Here is an 18,642-nt window from a genome sequence, read left to right as displayed (position 1 = left end):
TGATTAAGTAAAGGACAAATGGAAAAGGGAAAAAGGTAAGAGATTGCACATCTCCAGAAAATCACTACCAAAAGTTATTAAAGTTCATCAATTATCGGATGAGAAAAAACAAATTGGCAAGTTAAGATCGGAGATCGGAACCTTTGAATTAGGAAGAGAAAGTTGGGAACCAAAATTCCAGAAGTTTGTTATTTGAAGATTTGGTAGAAGATCTTCTTAGTCGTAACAATGAGAAACAAATATTGGGAGTGGGAGTTGCCTCTTTTTCTCAATTCCGTTAGAATGAAGACAGAGGCACTTTCTTTAAACTGAACATGGAGTCTTCAAAAACTCTACCTTTAAAATTGGGATGTTAGAAAATATAGAAAGTGAGGCTTTTGATTTGGGAAATTGGGAATATCAGGAATGGAGAAGACGAACGAATGATTTACTTTTTTTTTTAATTGGGAAACCGCGAAACGGTGTCTTGTTTTCTAAACACGTTGAGTTTTATAGTTTTGGAAATATTTTAAATTATCAATTTACCCATCAAACGTGAAGTGTAGAAATTTTAGTAGGTGAAACTTTTGGGTATCCTTTTGATTTAAAAGATTGGGTTAAAACCAAGGATACAGGAACTAATAAACGGCGGCTAGTTTTCCTATTATATATAAGATTATTATTATTATTTATGGTACTAGGATAATATAAATAAATAAAAATGGGGTGTTATAATATACACATCTTAAAAGGATCTCGTCCCGAGATTCAAAGTAGAGTGTTAGAGAAAAGCTCAGGATGCATCTGTCTTACTTTATCTTCAAGTTCCCAAGTCACGTCATTTTCCCTTTCACTCCACTGCACTTTCACTAAATTTACAATCCTCCTCCTTAAGAGCATTTTTAGGAGAGCAACCAAAAAAACACCAAAATTTTGAACCAAACCAAACACCAACCATCTTTAGGAGCAACATCAAATTTTCGACATCAAATGACGCGGTTTTGGATAAACCGCGTCATATAGCCCACGCGGTTTTCCCCGAGCACCGCGCCAATGAAGGCCATCTTAAAAGCCCAAGCCGCGCGGTTTTTCGATCAAATTTCTTATTTTTTTTCTTTCCCAATCTCTCATGCGGTTTTGGCAGAACCGCGTGATTGAAGCCTACAATCTAGCCCAAGCCCACGCGGTGTTGGCAAAACCGCACGCTTTTTAAAAATGAAAAAAAAACGTGAGTGATTTTGATACTGACTAAAAGCTAAACCAAATATTGGCCGATTTGGTGTTTGGTTTGGTTTTTTTTTGTGTCATCGACATGTGACTCTCCTGAAATTGAAAAAACACCAAATTATTGGTGGTGTTTGATGCTAGGTTGGTATCACTTCTAAAGATGTTCTAAAGTATTTCACTAAATTATATTATGGAGACCTTGAAAAAGATGTCTGACCACGTATTAACTAGAGATCGAGCCCTACATTATCCATTTCTCCAACTTAGATATTCTTTCTCGTTGATCTTCGGTTACCATCCTCTTTTTCTATGCAAACCCGCAAGTTGAAACTTGTCGTCCACTCCACAAAAGTATTAATAAATACCCACCACATCAACCAAAAAATAGACCGTGCTAATTAAATGCTAACGCTGTTAAGTTTGAAACACATCAAAACTAAACTGCCACGCCACTTGCACTTCCTCTCCATTGTACAAAACCATGCACAAAAATTTTCTTACAACCAAACACCTCAAACTCATAAACACCCATCTTTGGTTTATACTCAAAATCTCATCAGAACCATAGAGCCTGATTTAACGTCCATAAAAGCTACCCATTGTTTAGCTTTTAAGTTAGGTGCACTGACAGACCTACTCACCGCCACTTCTCTACTTGTTCTATATGCTAGAGCTTCTCATTTAAGCTCATCTTGGAAACTGTTTGTAGAAATGCATACAAGAGATGTTATCTCTTGGAATGCAATGATAAATGCATGTGTTTGTAACCAACGTTTTCAGATTGCATTGGAGTTGTTTTGGGAAATGAGGTGGAAAGAAACTAGTGGTGTTGATTCGACGACGTTGGTTATCGTTGTATCTGCGTTATCACGTATGATTGACTTGAAACGAGGTCGAGTAGTTCATTGTTTGAGTTTGAAATATGGGATGGGTTCTGATTGTTTTCTGTGTAATTCTCTTGTAGACATGTATGCTAAGTGTGGCGAGTTAGGTTCTGCGGAATGCGTGTTTGAGGGTATGGAATTTAGAGACTCTTCGTCTTGGAATTCGATGATGAGTGGCTGTGCTTATAATGGGTATCCTGAGAGGTCATGGAGTTATTTTAAGGACATGGGCTTGTATTATGGTTGTGTTCGAGCTGATAATTTTAGTCTCTCATGTACTATCTCTGCTTGTTCTAGTTTGGGTGACCTACAATGTGGACAAACAGTTCATGGGCTTGCAATCAGATTGGGATATGAGGAGACTGCCAACATTTCGATTGGGAATGCCCTTATTTCGTTATATTCACAATGTGGGGATATCGAAGATGCAGAGCTCGTGTTCAATAAAATGGTTTATAAGCACGATGTTGTTTCATGGAATTCAATGATTCATGGGTTTGCCACAAATGGGATGATTTTAGAAGCCTTTAGTCTCTTGCATGAAATGCAACTTACGTGGTCTGTTCATCCCGATTTGGTGACGTTGATTTCAATTGTTCCACTCTGTGCGGAATTTAACCTATTACGAGAAGGAAGAAGTGTTCATGGATTCATAGTCCGGAGGAAAATGAGATTGGATTTGTCTTTAAAGAACAGTATTATGGACATGTACTTGAAATGCAACATTCTTAAGCCGGCAGAACTCATGTTCACAATTTTGCCCGAAAGAGATCTCATCTCATGGAACACGATGATTGCAGGGTACTCTCACAATGTGTGCTCAGTTGAAGCTCAAGGTTTGTTCCAAGAGTTGCATCGTTCAGGACCTTCATGCAACGAGTTGTCTCTGTTGGCTGTTCTCTCCTCTTGTGATTCATTTGAGGAGCTTGAGTTTGGTGAGTCGGTTCATTGTCTACATCTTAAATTGGGGTTCTCAAACAATTTCCTGGTAACCAACGGTTTAATGTTCATGTACATAAATTGTGGAGACGTGATAGCGTCCTTGGCATTGTTGCGGAATATTTCAGATGTTGCCGATATTGTTTCTTGGAACACTATCATAGTAGGATGTGCACGGAATGGTTACTCTCATGAAGCTAGAAACTTTCAAGCAAATGTGTTGCAGTTCCTACACAAGCCCCGACTCTATTACCTTTGTAAACGTTGTATCAGCATGTGGTGATCTGCAGTTCCTATCTGCTGGGCGATCTCTACATGGTTTCACAATTAAAACTCCAGTGGAATTAGATGTTCGTGTGAGAAACTCATTGATAACAATGTATAGTAGATGTAAAGATGTTGAAAGTGCAAGATTAGTGTTCAATACCAGTTCCTTTCGTAATCTATATTCATGGAATTGCATGATATCTGGTTTGGCTCAAAACAAGGATGGTCAAAGAGCATTAGAGCTATTTCATCTCTTTGAATATGAACCAAATGAGATTACAATTGTCAGCATACTCTCCGCTTCAACTCAGACTGGATCTCTAAGGCATGGGAAACAAATCCATGGTTATGTGTTCAGGTTTGGAGTTCAACAGAATCTATTTATATCAACTGCCCTTATGGATATGTACAGTAAATGTGGCAGATTAGAACTTGCCATTCATCTATTTAAAGATTCACCAGAGAAGTCAATTGCATCTTGGAACTCCATGATCTCTGCATATGGGTTCCATGGTCAAGGTAAGGAAGCGATCAAGTTGTTCAGTGAGATGTGTGAGTCTGGGACTAGTCCAACAAAAAGCACTTTCATCAGTCTGTTATCTGCTTGTAGTCATTCTGGGCTCGTAGAAGAAGGACGCTTGTATTATGAACTCATGTCCACAGAATTTGGGGTGGAACCAACTATTGAACATCATGTTTGCTATCTTGGGATATGCTCGGTCGAAGTGGGAAACTTAGTGAAGCTTACGAGTTTATCAAGGATATACAACCTCAACAGCAGGCAGGTGTCTGGGGGCACTTTTAAGTGCTTGCAAGTATCATGGAGACATAAAGATGGGGAAACAAGTTGCGAACATCTCTTCAATATAGATCCTGAAAATGCTGGATATTATGTTTCTTTATTCAACATTTACACAGCTGATGGAAGGTGGAGTGATGCAATGGGCATTAGGAAAAACTTTCAAGACAGGATGTTGAGAAAGCCCCCGGTTATAGCCTTATTGACATTTGTTCAGGATGAGGCCATATATCACACATATTTAAGGGTTGGTGATTTTCTAGCTTGTGTTTTGGTGCGTTAGTTCCAGGCAGCAAAACAACAGTAGTAATTGGTGATGTAGTGCAGTGGAAAGTTTTGTAGCACCACTTGTACACCATGAAAAAAAACTTGTGTGAGTGCCTCTAAGCTCTCTTCTGTTCTTTTCTTGTACTATTTATGGATCCGTTTCCCTTGCTTCTATTTGAAACTAAGCTACAAAGCATCCATGGCATACAATGTATCCTGGAAGCTGCAAGTCTCTTTTTACTCATGGCGCCTTTCCTCTGATTCATCCTCTTCCCCATTGCTGATGCTTGCATTTGTTATCATAGCACAGGAGCTATCAACACTTGATCTTCATCAGCTTTTTCAGGTTCAAGGACACAGGAGACTGTCTTGAACTCTACATAACTGACATCCCTGCTCAAAGCCAAACTCACGGATGGGATTCCTCCTTGCTCACAAGATGTCCAGATCCGACCATTCTGATATAGCAAAGACGGTCTACACTTTCTACAAGATCCAAGGCACTAAAAACAACACTCTTACCTTCTCCAAACTCCATAGTTGATAAATCATCCTATGACTATCTTCTGAAAGTCCAGAATCTAGTCACCATTACTGTTCAATCATCTATGTAAAGTCTTGATAAAGAGACCAGTTCTTGTGTCTACTAGTCAGAAAAAAAAGGTTTTTCGCCTGTTTCTGGATTGGTTTTTTTTATAAGAACAAACGGACAGGTTGTTGTACCCATAGTCCCATACTCAAAGCATGAGTCTAACTGTTAAGGTATTGCTCGACGTTTCAGCGCAATGTTGTCTTTCTAGTATACTCACCTGCATTGGATATCTTAAGTGCCTCTGATAATTATGTTGATGCTTATCAACTCCAGGTGGTAACTGTAAAACCGTACTTTGTTTTTAGGGAGATATTACTGATGATTATGGTCTTCCTTGTGTGCTTGATTTATCTGTATTAGAACATTTGGATTAATTAGATCTGATCACAATGTACTCTCTCTCTCTCTGATGTGAATTAAAGGGCGGAAGCAACTTCAATCAACACACTTTTAATCCGAAAATCACTACTAAATTCTCAATAAATCAACCCCGTACTTTTGTCTTCTTTATACAATCTCCAAATAATCCTAATTAGGAATACGAATTACTAAGATAAACTAAAGTTACTAAATACACTAATTCCATCACTCTCTCTCTTCTTTTTTTCTCCTGTTTATATGGTCCCCCTGGATAGAACTAACACACATGGTCCAGGATACTATCTCTAAGTCTTGCTTGAGGCTGGGAAGGAATATCACCACTCATTATTCTTTATATCAAATATCTCTGTTGGTATCAACCAGAAAATGATGAATGAAGATGATGAAAATTCATTTAAGGTAATACGATTAATCACTTTTTACATTAATCAGCTTATAAAGTAAATTTTAGGAAAAATTGTCCTAACTGTGGTCTATCATCTGTGTTTTGGATCTTTCAAGATTGAAGAAACCACCATAAAATAAATTCAATCAGCTTTCCAACAAAACAAACTTACTTCTAAACAGCTAGTCCAGTACTACCTTGATGCCATTCAAAAGTTGAATCCTACACTCTGTTCAGTGATTGAAGTTAATTCAGAAGCTCTCTCCCAAGCTGCTAAGGCTGACAATGATTGGATACTTCCTGGTGGGTGTGGGTGTTCCTGTGGCATGGAAGGAATTCCTGTATTGCTTAAAGACAATATTGCCACCAAGGGCACGCTCAACACTACGTCTGGTTCCTTTGCACTCCTTAATTCAGTTGTTCCTCGTGATGCTGGTGTTATCGATCGGTTGAGAAAGGCAGGTGCCATCATATTGGGTAAAGCTGGGCTTTCTCAGTGGGCGAACTATAGGGGTACAAATGCCCCAGGTGGATGGAGTGCAAGAGGTGGTGTGAAAGTAAGTTCACTGTCTGCTTAGATGCTTAGAGTTTTGTCGCCTGTTATTTTGTGAGGACAAGTTTTAAGATACTAACATTGTGCATCTTCGGTGCTGAATGTAACCAGAACCCATATGTGCTAACAACAGAACCAGGTGGTTCAAGCACAGGATCCGCTGTTAGTGTTGGAGCCAATTTAGTGACAGTTTCTCTTGGCACTGAAACGAACGGATCAATCATCGAGCCTTGTAGTGTCAGTTGCGTTGTGGGAATAAAACCAACTTTGGGCCTACTGGGGTGATACCTATCAGTCTTAGACAGGACACTGTTGGGTAAGCAGCATCTTATACTTCTTATTGAGATGCTATAGTTTACTGAATGAGTCTAAAAGTGAATTCGTTTCACAATAATGTAAAGCTGTAAAGAAAGATCTGAAAGCGATTTTCTGATGGTATGTGAGATCCTTCTTGATTTAATAGAGAAAAGTCTTTGTAAAACCTTTCAGGTTTTAATAATAGAACTCTCTGTGCTTTGTACCAATACAGTTTTCCCTAGTGAACCAAGCAGGCAAGCATGGCCAAAAATAGATTTCTATACCTATAATTTTTATTTTTATTTCGGATAACCTATTTATATATAGAGGATGTAGCTACAAACCAAACAGTTGTCACCTAAGCAGTGATGTCACAGTCCACTTGGGCTCATGGCTAACATCACCAGCACAAACGGTAATTGACCATGGAACCATTAATAGCTCTAGAGAAATTAGGTAGGACGGCGATTGGCACCGGCTGGGGGCTGCGTAAGGCTAAAATAGTTACGAGTTAAAAAACTCCCTAGTTGAAGCTAGTGAGTTACCTATATGGGGTTCGCAAACAAAAGTTCCAAGGTGCATTGCTTTGCTGAACTGAACGACGACTTTTCTTTGACAGGCCAATTGGAAGGACAGTATCGGATGCAGTGTATTTACTGGATGTGATCGTTGGTTATGACCCAAGAGATGATGAGATGACCAAGGAGGCCTGCCAATATATTCCCCTTGGTGGATACAAACAGTTTCCAAGGTGATATACGACGACGATCCTACTTCCCCGGTTCCTGCTGTTTTTCAGAGACATATAAATACCATGAGGTAAGGGAATAACAGTTGGGTTGCAGTTGTTGGCATTACTCAGTTTAGATAATTCTAAGGCTTTATTAACATTAGCATTTCTTGGTTTGTGCTGATAATGCTAGAAACAAGATTGATATCTTTTCACCATTCGTCTTTTGTGACTTCGTATTTTATATAAAACTGTGGTAGTATGAAGCCATGAACAGGCAGAGTTTTCAAGACCCCACTTCAAGAATTTTATAGTCTTCACTCTTAACTCTTAACTCTCAAGTACGCAGTCAGTAAGACAACAATCAAGTTATTTTTCTTGTAAAACCCCCGTTGGATAACCAAATGGTGGTTCCGAAAAATAACTTCTTAGATATATTTAGTAGAGCTACCAAAAAAACACCAAAATTTTGAACCAAAAAAATACCAAACCAAAAAAAACACCAAGCAATTTTAGGTTAGGAGCAACATCAAAATTTCACCAAGCAACTATGCGGTTTTGCCAAAACCGCGCCACTAAATCCCAACTGACAGGCCCAAGCCCATGCAGTTTTCAGAAAACCGCGCGATGTTCAGAACACCGCATGCTACTTTCTATATAAACAGCTCCAAAACTGCGCGATTCAATCACTTTCACCTCTTCTCACAATTATAAAACCCTTTCCTTAAAAAAAAAACAAAAACCTACCTAAACTCTTAAAATTTGATATGGATCATTTTGAACCTTTCGACGGTAATGATTGGCAGTACACAGACGACATTGGCGATGAACCTGAGGAAGTAGAATACGGTGGGGGAGAAGAACCCGAGGATGTCGCGCCGACTGATAGACATCCCTATGTACTAGAGTATCAGATGAACGACTTCGATTGGCAATTTGTACCGGAGAAGCACTTGATATAGAAGTTGTGTCTTCTACACGTGATACAAAACACGTGTCGAGTGCAGTGGCTAATACTCAGGTAATTAATTAGTTTTAATTAAATATTTTGAATATTAATTAGTTGAGTTGGACCAATTAATTATTTATCTTATACGCATTATTTTTTTTCATAATATCAGCATGTTATTGACTACCGAGTTAGATCGGCTTTACATAGTGTTAGAGAGTGGTGGAAGGTTATTAAGAGTTTGGATGACTTTGTACATATTAGAGATATTATTTTGTATACACCTTTGGGTCTTTTGGTTGATGTGGATTATGAGAGGCGTGATTGAAGCGTGGTCATAGCTTTAGTAGAAAGATGGTGGAGTAGAACTCATACATTTCATTTCCACTTGTCTTGGAGTTAGGGTTCACACCACTAGACTTCACTATGATTTCTGGGTTGAGTATCGGTATAGGTCAACCGATACCTTTTCATACAAATTATGAGAATATGGATAGTATGCTTATGAGTTTTCCTCGTTTAGGTGCGGATGCTTATGATTCTTCTAGTATTAAGTTATCTCATATTAAGACTGCATATATGGACCCCCTCTTAGATCTTGATACACGAGTGGAGTTAGCTTTGATTGTTCTACCTAGTAGTGAGGGTGTTGATGTATATGTTAGGGCTTTTTTGATGTTTTTTATTGGGCATGTTCTGTTTCCCAATGGTCATTCTATAGTACGACTGGGATATTATGCTTATGTATCTGATTTGCATGCTATGAGAGATTATGACCTGGGTAGCTCAGTATATGCCACATTGATAGCGGCGTTAGATAAAGCTTCACAAACATTCGGAAGTAGAAGTCCTCAGATTGCAGGATTCACATGACTTTTAGAGATTTGGTTTTATGAGTACTTTCGAACTCTTTGTCCTAACATAGACATGATTGCTGATACTCGCCCTAGATTTGGTAGTTGGTCAGGGCCTCACTTGACTCGTAACAGGGGGCAGATTAGAAATAATGTCTGTATGGCTCGTGCTCAGATTGATATTAGATCATTGTCATCTATTGAGTAGAGACCTTGGCGTTTGACTATTGTCTTTGACGATCCAGTTGTGCAGCATGCTTGTGTGTTATCACGTCACAGAGTTGTGTTTGCCGCACATGACTGTATGGTTTGGTACTGTGGAGACAGATGTTGGAGGCAGATGACTGGACGTTATGGAGTTCCATGTGCTCCCATGCCAGATGTTAGTAATGCGAAGTCGTGGGGTAGAATTCAAGTTCATGATACAGTCTCACACCTTAAGGGAGGTTATTAGAGCAGTGACATCAATACCCATCTCGCACAGGATCAGGTAGTGTGGACGCCTCATCCGAGGGGACAGTTTACCTCACACAATTGCATATCGAGCTCTCTCACGATGAAGGATATGAAAAAATGGCATAAGCTGGTCTGGGGTAAGTGGGTGTTACCAAGACACTCATTCATTACATGGCAGCTGTTCTCGCAAAGTCTCCTGACTCAAGACAGATTGGTTCCAAGGAAAATCCTACATTCTTCAGCTTGTTGTTTATATAATAACAGCTGAGAATTCTCAGGGCACCTCTTTTTTGAATGCTCGTATTCCAAGGAAATCATCTCTAGAGTCAAGCGACTTCTTGGTATTATCACGCATGCAATGAGCGATGTTAAACAGGGGGGAGTGGTCGTCGATTATGCATCTATGCAAAGAGGCAGATGTGGGAGAGGTATACAAGGTTTTTTTCTGCGCTGCCGCTGCCTATATCTGGAGGGAAAGGAACGACCGCAGATTTCAAAGACACTACCAAGTCGACAAGGAGGATATCTGGAAAAACCGGTTAGAGACACAAGGAATTATTTGCAAGTCCTAAGACCTGAAATAGGCGATTCGGACAATATGAGGAATCTATTTCAAAGACTCAACCTTGAACCCAAATACAAGACGCAAAGGCAAACCGAATGTGTTTGGAGCCCTCCAAGTGGTAACCGAGTGAAAGCTAATACAGACGGAGCCTTGAGTAGTAATGGTGCGGGACAAGGTGAGGTTATAAGAGACAAAGAGGGACAAGTGGTAGCTGGATTCAGTGGCAATGGAGGCTTTTCGTATGTGCTGTTTCAGGAAATCAAAGCTATCAACATATGCTTGCAAAGATGTCTCGATGAAGGTTACAAGGAAGTGGAGGTCGAGTCTGACTCATTGAGGGCCGTGAACGCAATCAACAAGGTAGAGAAACCCCCTTGGTTCTGTCTTGACATGCTTAAAGCTATAGATATAAAAAGAGATAGGTTCACTTTTATATCATTCTCTCATGCTTATAGAGAAGTGAACCGTGCTGCGGACTATCTAGCTTCTCTTCATGACGCATCTAGTTTTGTTGTACATTTTGTCCCTCCATTAGATCATAGATTATAATGTATTGTAAATGATGATGCAAGTGGACAAACTTATGTACGAAACAGTTGAATCAATGCAGGTGAGGGTCTGCCTAACCCTAGCTTAATTTTGTAAAAAAAAAAAATCCTCATGGTTTGTACAACCTGGTGATGAAGGTGGCATGTGCTAAAGAAGCCTGCCAAGCTTCTCTTAAGTTTATTGTCAAATCTTGTTTTGTACAGTGTTCTTGCTTCAACAAGGAATGGTTGTTTAGTTAATATGGATATGGACGATTTTCATGTATAAGAGCTGATTGATTGGTACTACCACACAGGGGGTGGTTGCCAGACCACTACCTATCCTGCGGAAATTCAAGTTTTATCCAGTGTTTGGTGGGGATTGGTGCAGTCGAGACACGTGATATTTTCCTAATTGGGGTAAGTTGAGATGAGTTTTGGTATTTTGACCATAACTTTGGCTACGGCTGTTAGAATCACGCGTGTGACCCCAATTCGGAAAGTCAATACGCTCTGTGGTCGACTTTTTCGATGTCAAAATATACTGTTTTCCCTTCCAAATTCATCAATTTTAGATTTTCTTTCCTTTTTACCGTTTTGGAAGTAAATCTGAGTCCGATTTAGGCTAGATTTTTGGTAAATTACTTCTGTTATTATCTAGTTCATTATCTCTCAACAACATGAAAAATCAAAACATGATAGCTTTCATGAGATTGAGCTCGTGGTTGAAGTCGTCTCTTCTGATTGGGAAGTGTTTCTACCAATTTTAGAGATGTATTGACTTTCTAGCTCTATGCTACACCAGGAGTGGTTGTTCGACAACTTCCAACTCGGGAAGGGACAAGTTCTTCTCATTGCTAGGATATTATAACCCATGAAATTAGTGCACAAAATAAATAGATGTCTGTTGCGCATGTGATGATGGAGATTTATATAGCAACTTAATAAGTTCGTATTCAGTTTGGAAAAGGAATGGTGACGTCCAAGACAAATTGAACTTTGAGCTTGTACATCACATGGTGTTGCTGTGTTTACACAAAACAAAACTTCTTGTGTGGAATTTGGTTTAGTAGTATTGCCACAGTGGGCATGGTAGTCCAATCATTTCTTGTTTAAACAGTGGCTACAACTTGGTTTCTGGACATCATTAATTGGTGGGGACTTGGTTTCTGGACATCATTAATTGGTGGGGAGAGGGGCACTCGCTATCCATCCACATACTAATAGTATGTTTATATTAGCTTCAATTGTGACGACAACTTGGAGCAGTATGCTACAATGACTCTAGCTAGTTCAATGGTCTTGCTACAATGGGGATGTTCGTTCGGCCACTTCCAATCATGGAGACATCTTTACTTCAGTGTTTGGTAGGGGACTGGTGCAGTCCCACCATGCCTACATGGTATTTGATTCAATATGGTGATTTGTTAACGACCTATAGAATTCGAGATTTCAGTGATGGGGTAGTTGAGTTTCACCTTATCGAAAGTGAGACGTTGTAAGGAACCGCCAGAAAGGGGTTTCTAAAGATGATCATATCATGCAGGTTTGCCATCTTTTCCATGCTTTAGTATGACACCAAGAGCATTATATCACTCAGGGGGTGGTGCAACCACTCTATTCAGTTAAGAGCTCATGGTGAACTTTGGAATTTCTTGATTGAAATGGTTCATTCATGCACTTAGTTTTGACAACCGCTAGCAAAAGTGCGATATCTTTTTGTACAAAGCTCGGTTTTGCAAGCGGTTTTTTGGGATTGGAAGAAGATTCTGCTAGCTCCCATATGGTATATGGTGAATTGTCCACTTCTCTACCAGTTTGCACAGGAGCTCAAATTCTTTTAGGCACTGCAGACTAAAGTTTTAATCTTGACAGTTTCGGCATGAGACAAAGAAATGGGCATATCTTCTTCTCTGTAGGTCGGTTTTGCACGCCATTTCTTGTGTTGGAAACTAGATTACAGTGTCTTTCCGGTGATATGAGGCACTACACTTGGTTCTTATGCATTTGGTTCAGTAACTTATATCTTTGGACGGAAGTCACAAATTGGTAGTTTTGTGGAGGAACATTTATAACGTCCTCCCTTAAGGTCCGTTTTATGAGTTGTTCCTTGCGTTAGAAACTTGAGTCAGTTACCTTTTTGAAGGTTCATGGCACTACAAAAAGTTCTCCTTGTGATACATCAGGTCAGGTATGCAAGCTGTTGAATATTTTAGAAGATAGACTCAGAACTTTTCCATTGGTATATGGGAAAATGTCTTGTTCTTTTGCACTATATATAGGAAGCAGCAGTATGAGAATAAGAAACGGATCCCTAATGACCAAGATATAGAGGCGGCTCTCTGGAGGCTGACTTCTAGTCATTTCTTCTTCCCCACTCAATATGTTATTCAAATTTCTATAAAGAACTACGATAGACTTGATTCCTGAAAGAGGATATGTAGGTAGCCATTTCGTGGTTTAGTCCATATTATCAAATACTCTTATTGGTTTTGTTAGATGAGCAACAGAAACAAATGGGTCGGTCGTTTGTCATTTCATTCGTGATTTCAATGAAATTGAAAAAAAGTTTATTTATAAACAAAAACTAATTCGATCACGTGATGTTTGTGAAAATGGATTTAGGTGAGAAAATAATGAAAATAAAAGAAAATAGACTTTGATTATGGAGATAGAAAATCCATTTGAGCGAATCTTATCTCCATTAAAAGAGTTAGTCTCTATTTTTTATCCCTAGTAACGACTCTTCATCTCTGAACTAGCCTTATTAGCCCGTGGAATCGATTCAGAACCCCATCTATGGATGAAGTTACTCGATTCCTAATCGTTATAATTATCGAAACACCCTCCCTAACGAAAATAATCCTCACTCGGGCAGAGTTTCTGCTCTGAGATCACAAAACTAAAGTGTTATTCTAATTAACAAAAAATAAAACTGAATTAAAAACATTTTAATTAAAAACTGAAAATTAAATTCTTCATTACACTATAAAAGCAGTAAACTACTCTACCCCTATGATTGAATGCTAACCATTCAATGAGAAAAACTAAAACTAGACCCTTCTATTTATAGTTTTTTTGATAGTTTATATTCAATCCATCTAATCTAAATCTAACGGTTACAAATAAAATATAATATCCCAAGGAATATTCTCTATAATAGGAATGGGCTTGGACTAAATAGTAACAAACTTTGGCTTTATCTTCATATTCCAAACTGCACGACCATTTTTTGGAAGCAAGATACCGTTACATAGAGTTTTCTACGTTGATCATTTTAGCTGGTCAAATGCTTGAATTGGAGTTAGGAGATAGAAGATATCGTTGTTTGAAGTTTTCTCCTGACTTTCAGGCTGATTTAGGTCAGTTTGACCAAGTTTTTTATCCGAAAATCTATTCTTTACCTGGCTTAGGGACTCGAGTTTAGATTCTTCAACTTGTTTCATGGTTCTCTTAATCCATGAGCTTTGCTGGCAGTTTGGAGCTTTAAATGAGTTTATACTGAAGATTTCAAGTCCAAGCTTTATTCGACTGTATTTCTTGCTAAAATGCAGGTTTTGTGTATATTTTATCGTTGTCTGTTGAAACCTGTGAAAACATGAAAATACCATTAATTTACATTTATTAAACACATAATTTACCCAAATGGAATGTCTCTACGGGGTTTAAAACATAGTTTTTGGTACTTATCAGTAGCTACGCTTTGAACTAGAACACGGTGTGAAGACATCAGCAGAGGATTATGGGATAATCAGAAAATTCCCTACAATCCTTTTGATTAGATAACTGGGAGTCAAAATTTCACAAACAACAAAATGCAACTAGTGGATGAGACTTGACATTGTGGGTGTCATTAGCCAAGTTGTCAATTGATTGATGCTCATCAAAATTCGGATACTGGTGTGGATGCAAAATGGGATCAACATAGTGGAACAAGCAAATGGTAGCCCATCAAGAAGTGTGTGGACCTCTCAAACCATCAGTTGAAGCTGTCCAAAAGGTTGTGGTATTTGACCGCACGAACGCAATGTCTCTTTGGGTGGTATGTGGACCTAGCTCATCATTATTTAGGGACAATAGTTTCCCTGGAGATGATCGAGGATCAGCACTCCCTTATTTGTAGCGGCGTGATTGCAACATGACTGTTACCTCACTATGGCCCAGGAGAGCGAAGAGTACTAGAGCTCCATTCTAGTATGCTTGCGAGTAATATTGAATTGATTTGTGTCCCAGATATAGTTGTGAATGGAACCCATTACCCACAGGTCCAGGATCAACCAAATTAAGACCAGTGCATTGGTTTACTGAGGGAGTGATCGCTTGCATCTATTGGGGTGAAGACTATTAGCCTCGAGTGTATGAATGATTTCTCAATTCATTCCTCGGTGCTTCAAAGGAAGGAGTGCTGCCACAGTTGGGATAGTGGAGTGGCTTGAGTCGTAATGGAGCATGCATTTTGAAGTGCATTGACAAACCCTGCGTACGTGGATGAAGAATGGTCTAGCGGGTGGATTGAAAGTCTTGGTGATAGATCGACTTCAGTATAGATGATGAATCTCCTCACAGGTATCTCTATTTTTCCAAATTTTCATAAAGAAGCCAGCCATGTCCAAGAACAGAAGGGTCTGGTATTGTTAGTGCAAGAAGATGCACACAATTACTCAATCCGAAGCCAGAGGTTTTGATCTTCATCTCTCGACGTGGACGTCGAGAATTAAGTGGGAGTGCAAGTGGTAGAATACCCACGCTTCCCAAAGACATAATGGTACATTCTATGGGCCGATTAAATTTTGTCTCAAGGTAAACAATGATTCCTTTTCCACATTATCACAAGTTCCTTTCGATTCCACAACAATGATCATACAGTTTTATAACACCCCGTCTTTTTATTTTATTTTTTTCTATAATAATAATAATAATAAGAATAATAATAATAATGATAATAGGTTAAACTAAATATATGATAACTATCAGTTAAGGATAAAAGTCCCGTAAGTAAATAGATAAGTTTTATCCTTGTTTTTCGGTGAGGTTTTTTAAAACTAAAAAGGGATTCTCACGTAGAGTTTTTGAGGGAAAAACACAATGAGAGTTTTAGGGAAAAAAATGGAGTTTTACTGAAAGAAGAAAACATTTTGAACTAGGAAGATCATTTTTTTCGCGCGACAGTCGACTTCGGTCTTTCGGGGTTTTTTCGCTTTCAGAATCTAGCTGTTCGGTTTATAAACTGTGAGTAGTCTGAAGATGTTTTTTTTTTTATATTTGTTTCTGCTAATCATATCCGTAATAGTGGTTTCCTTATTTGATATCTTGTAAACTCTGTTAATGGTGTCGGCTGATAGATAAAATTTCGAAGTACTACAGTATGTAAAAATTCTGATGAATTTGAGAATTGAACTGTCGAAGCCTTGACACCGGTTGTTAATGGCATCGCCATCAAAACCAAATCGTCCTATTCTTTGTTGTGTTTGAATGATGTGTTTTGTTTGATTTTGTGGTGATGTTAAACTGTTGTGGTTATGATTGATGATGTTTGGTTGTGGTGGTGAAGTGTTGGGTATTAAATTGGTGTTTGGTTTGATTGGGTGTTGGAGAGTGTGAGGGGAAGCTTTGGAACAAGCGCATTAATGGAGGTCAATATCGATCCAGTTTTGAGGGAGGAATTGGTGAAACAATGATTTGGGTTTTGTATTAACTAAAGTAGTAGGGGTTTTAGTTTAGGTCATTTTCGGTTAGGTTGAGAGGTGAGTAGTGGTCCGGCGAGTGAAGCTTTAGCAGAACATTAATGGCGTCGATTTGAGATTTTCGCAGTATAAGGGAATTGGGATTTTTGGGTATCGGCAGATTTGGTTTTTCAAAAGGAACCAAACCACTGGGTTTAATAGTGGTGTTAGATGGCCGATGGTGGCTGGTGGTGGAGAGGTGTCTTTGTGAGGAAGAAGAAGGTGGTGAACAAAGATGCGTGAGTGTTGGGTTGGATTGGGCTTGGGCCGAATCAGTGGGTGGGCCTGAGTGTTTTAAACTTTTAGATTTCATTTTGGGTTTAAGTTTTAGACTTTGGGCCTTTGACTTTGGGGTTTTGGGTTAGAGGAGTTTGGGGATGGTTGACTGCTGTTGAAGTGTTGAACTGGCTGGTTGACTGCTGTTGACCTTTGGCAGGTTGACTTTGACTGTTGACCAGGGTTGACTTTCACCAGTTGACCCAATTTGACCTTTGACTTGACTAAGATTAGGTCTATTATGATAGGTTTAGGGCTATTAGCATGCTTGGCTTTAAGCTAAGACCTTTATATATACGTGTGTACGTGTATTAAATATTATGTGATATTTCAGTTTTATATATACGACGCTATGACACTTACACATCCATATAATTAATAACGCGTAAACCAAAAATATAAGAAACAAGATACTCCTTCGTTCTCTGAAATAATATATGCAATAAAGTTCAATAATGTGTAAACAAATTTACTACACCCTTTTAAAACTCTCCACGCCTCAAGTTTTGGAAATGAGTTTTATGACTGATGATGTCATATGTTAGGTGGTCATTTATTGAATGTGCCATAAATGGCCCGTTGGCGTTATAAATGGGTATTCATTGAATGTGCCATGAATGACCCGGGTATTCATTGAATGTGCCATGAATGACCAGATTGTTTGGACTGCCCTAGAGAGGAACTAAAGTTTTCGCCTTGCGGGTTAGTTGTATTCCTTGAGTGTACGGGAATGTAGGGTTGGGTATTCCTTGAATGTGGCGGGAATGACCCAAGGCATTCATTGAATGTGCCATGAATAGCCCGTTAGTGATATGATTGGTATTCCTTGAATGTGGCGGGAATGACCTAAGGTATTCATTGAATGTGTCATGAATGACTTGAGTTTTTGTGCCCGAAGAGGTTGTGAAATATGTGTATGAAATCCCAGAGATGGCTATGATATTGTGGTATTCGGTGGGAGAGAGGCACACAGGAATGTGTGATTTAGCAAATGTGTGGAGTGCAAATCGTGGAGTAGGTACTAAAGGGTGAGTGTATAAGAAAAATAATTGATTAATTGATAAGAGAAATTGATTTGATTATGCAAGTGTGTTTGGGCTTATATTTGAATACCTATAGGATATCTACATATGTTATATACAATTTCTAACTTTCTTTTGCAGGAGGGTAGGACTTAATAATATTTTGTGCAGGGACGCGGTCCTACCCTTATACAGCAGTGGATATCGATAAGTTTTAATTCAATTACTTAGTTATTAAAACAAGTTATTATAATGAGTTAATAAACTGGAAGTCTTGCTTGGGAAGAAACTATGTCAGTTGAAATGACGGAACTACCTGTCTTCCAAGCTGAGAATGTTTAAGTTATGATATATTTAAAGTGTTAGTTTGATAAGTAAAGACTGGAAATGTTTATATGTGGTTAGTCTACTCATACCAAAGAAATTCCATTTTGCTTACCCATGTTTGCTTTATTTTGGCAACGCGGGTGTTCTTAAGGAACATAGGTGGAAGGCAGTGGAACCGCGGCGTGTGATTTGGATTCTTGCCTGGAGCAGTCAGTTAGTTCTTTTATTAGGTCCGATTCTTATTGGAAGGATGTAATAACGTAGTTTACATTTTCAGCATGACATGAGAATAAGATATTGAAGACTTTTATTATTAGAGTTTGTTTGATGTTTTATTTGGACAGAATATAATTTAATAAAGTGATGGTGGAAAATTATGGGGATTGTGCAGTTTAAGTTGATTCTTTTATAATATGGCTTTTAGGGTTTTGTATGTGTTGTGTCCACCCAATCATAGTCTGGGTTTTTAAACAAGTGAACATAGTGATGTTTAAGATATTTATATTTCAAATATTCACTTTGTTATTGTTTAGAAATTTGGGCTGTGACAAGTTCAAAGGATATTGTTATACATCAGTACCCTACTACCTCCACCAAGTATGAGTAACCAGAGTTCAGTGAACAACCCGCAGTGTAGAGGAGA

General features: G+C 38.7%; 1 protein-coding gene and 2 pseudogenes across 2 annotated transcripts; all 3 read left to right on the top strand.

Moving 5' to 3' along the window:
- The first annotated feature begins 1,464 nt into the window (after positions 1 to 1,464).
- LOC147512691 (pentatricopeptide repeat-containing protein At4g19220, mitochondrial pseudogene) lies at positions 1,465 to 4,317 on the top strand (annotated as a pseudogene).
- A 244-nt stretch (positions 4,318 to 4,561) lies between these two features.
- LOC147512689 (putative amidase At4g34880) lies at positions 4,562 to 18,383 on the top strand (annotated as a pseudogene). Its single transcript, XR_015216098.1, has 7 exons — positions 4,562 to 4,708; positions 5,699 to 5,734; positions 5,837 to 6,277; positions 6,385 to 6,589; positions 7,190 to 7,389; positions 8,107 to 8,321; positions 18,159 to 18,383. The product of XR_015216098.1 is annotated as a putative amidase At4g34880 (transcript).
- LOC147512690 (uncharacterized) lies at positions 10,158 to 10,673 on the top strand. The gene has a single exon (XM_086598770.1). It carries the CDS (start codon positions 10,158 to 10,160, stop codon positions 10,671 to 10,673), a length of 516 nt encoding a protein of 171 aa, XP_086454896.1.
- Positions 18,384 to 18,642: the final 259 nt, after the last annotated feature.

This window comes from Coptis chinensis, chromosome 3 (genome assembly GCF_015680905.1).
Source record: "Coptis chinensis isolate HL-2020 chromosome 3, ASM1568090v1, whole genome shotgun sequence".
In the NCBI taxonomy this organism is placed as follows: Eukaryota; Viridiplantae; Streptophyta; class Magnoliopsida; order Ranunculales; family Ranunculaceae; genus Coptis; species Coptis chinensis.
This window is presented reverse-complemented; position numbering and strand designations above follow the sequence as displayed.

Coding starts and splice junctions, on each gene's coding strand:
- LOC147512690 (XM_086598770.1), top strand. CDS start 10,158: ATGAGGAATCTATTTCAAAGACTCAACCTTGAACCCAAATACAAGACG.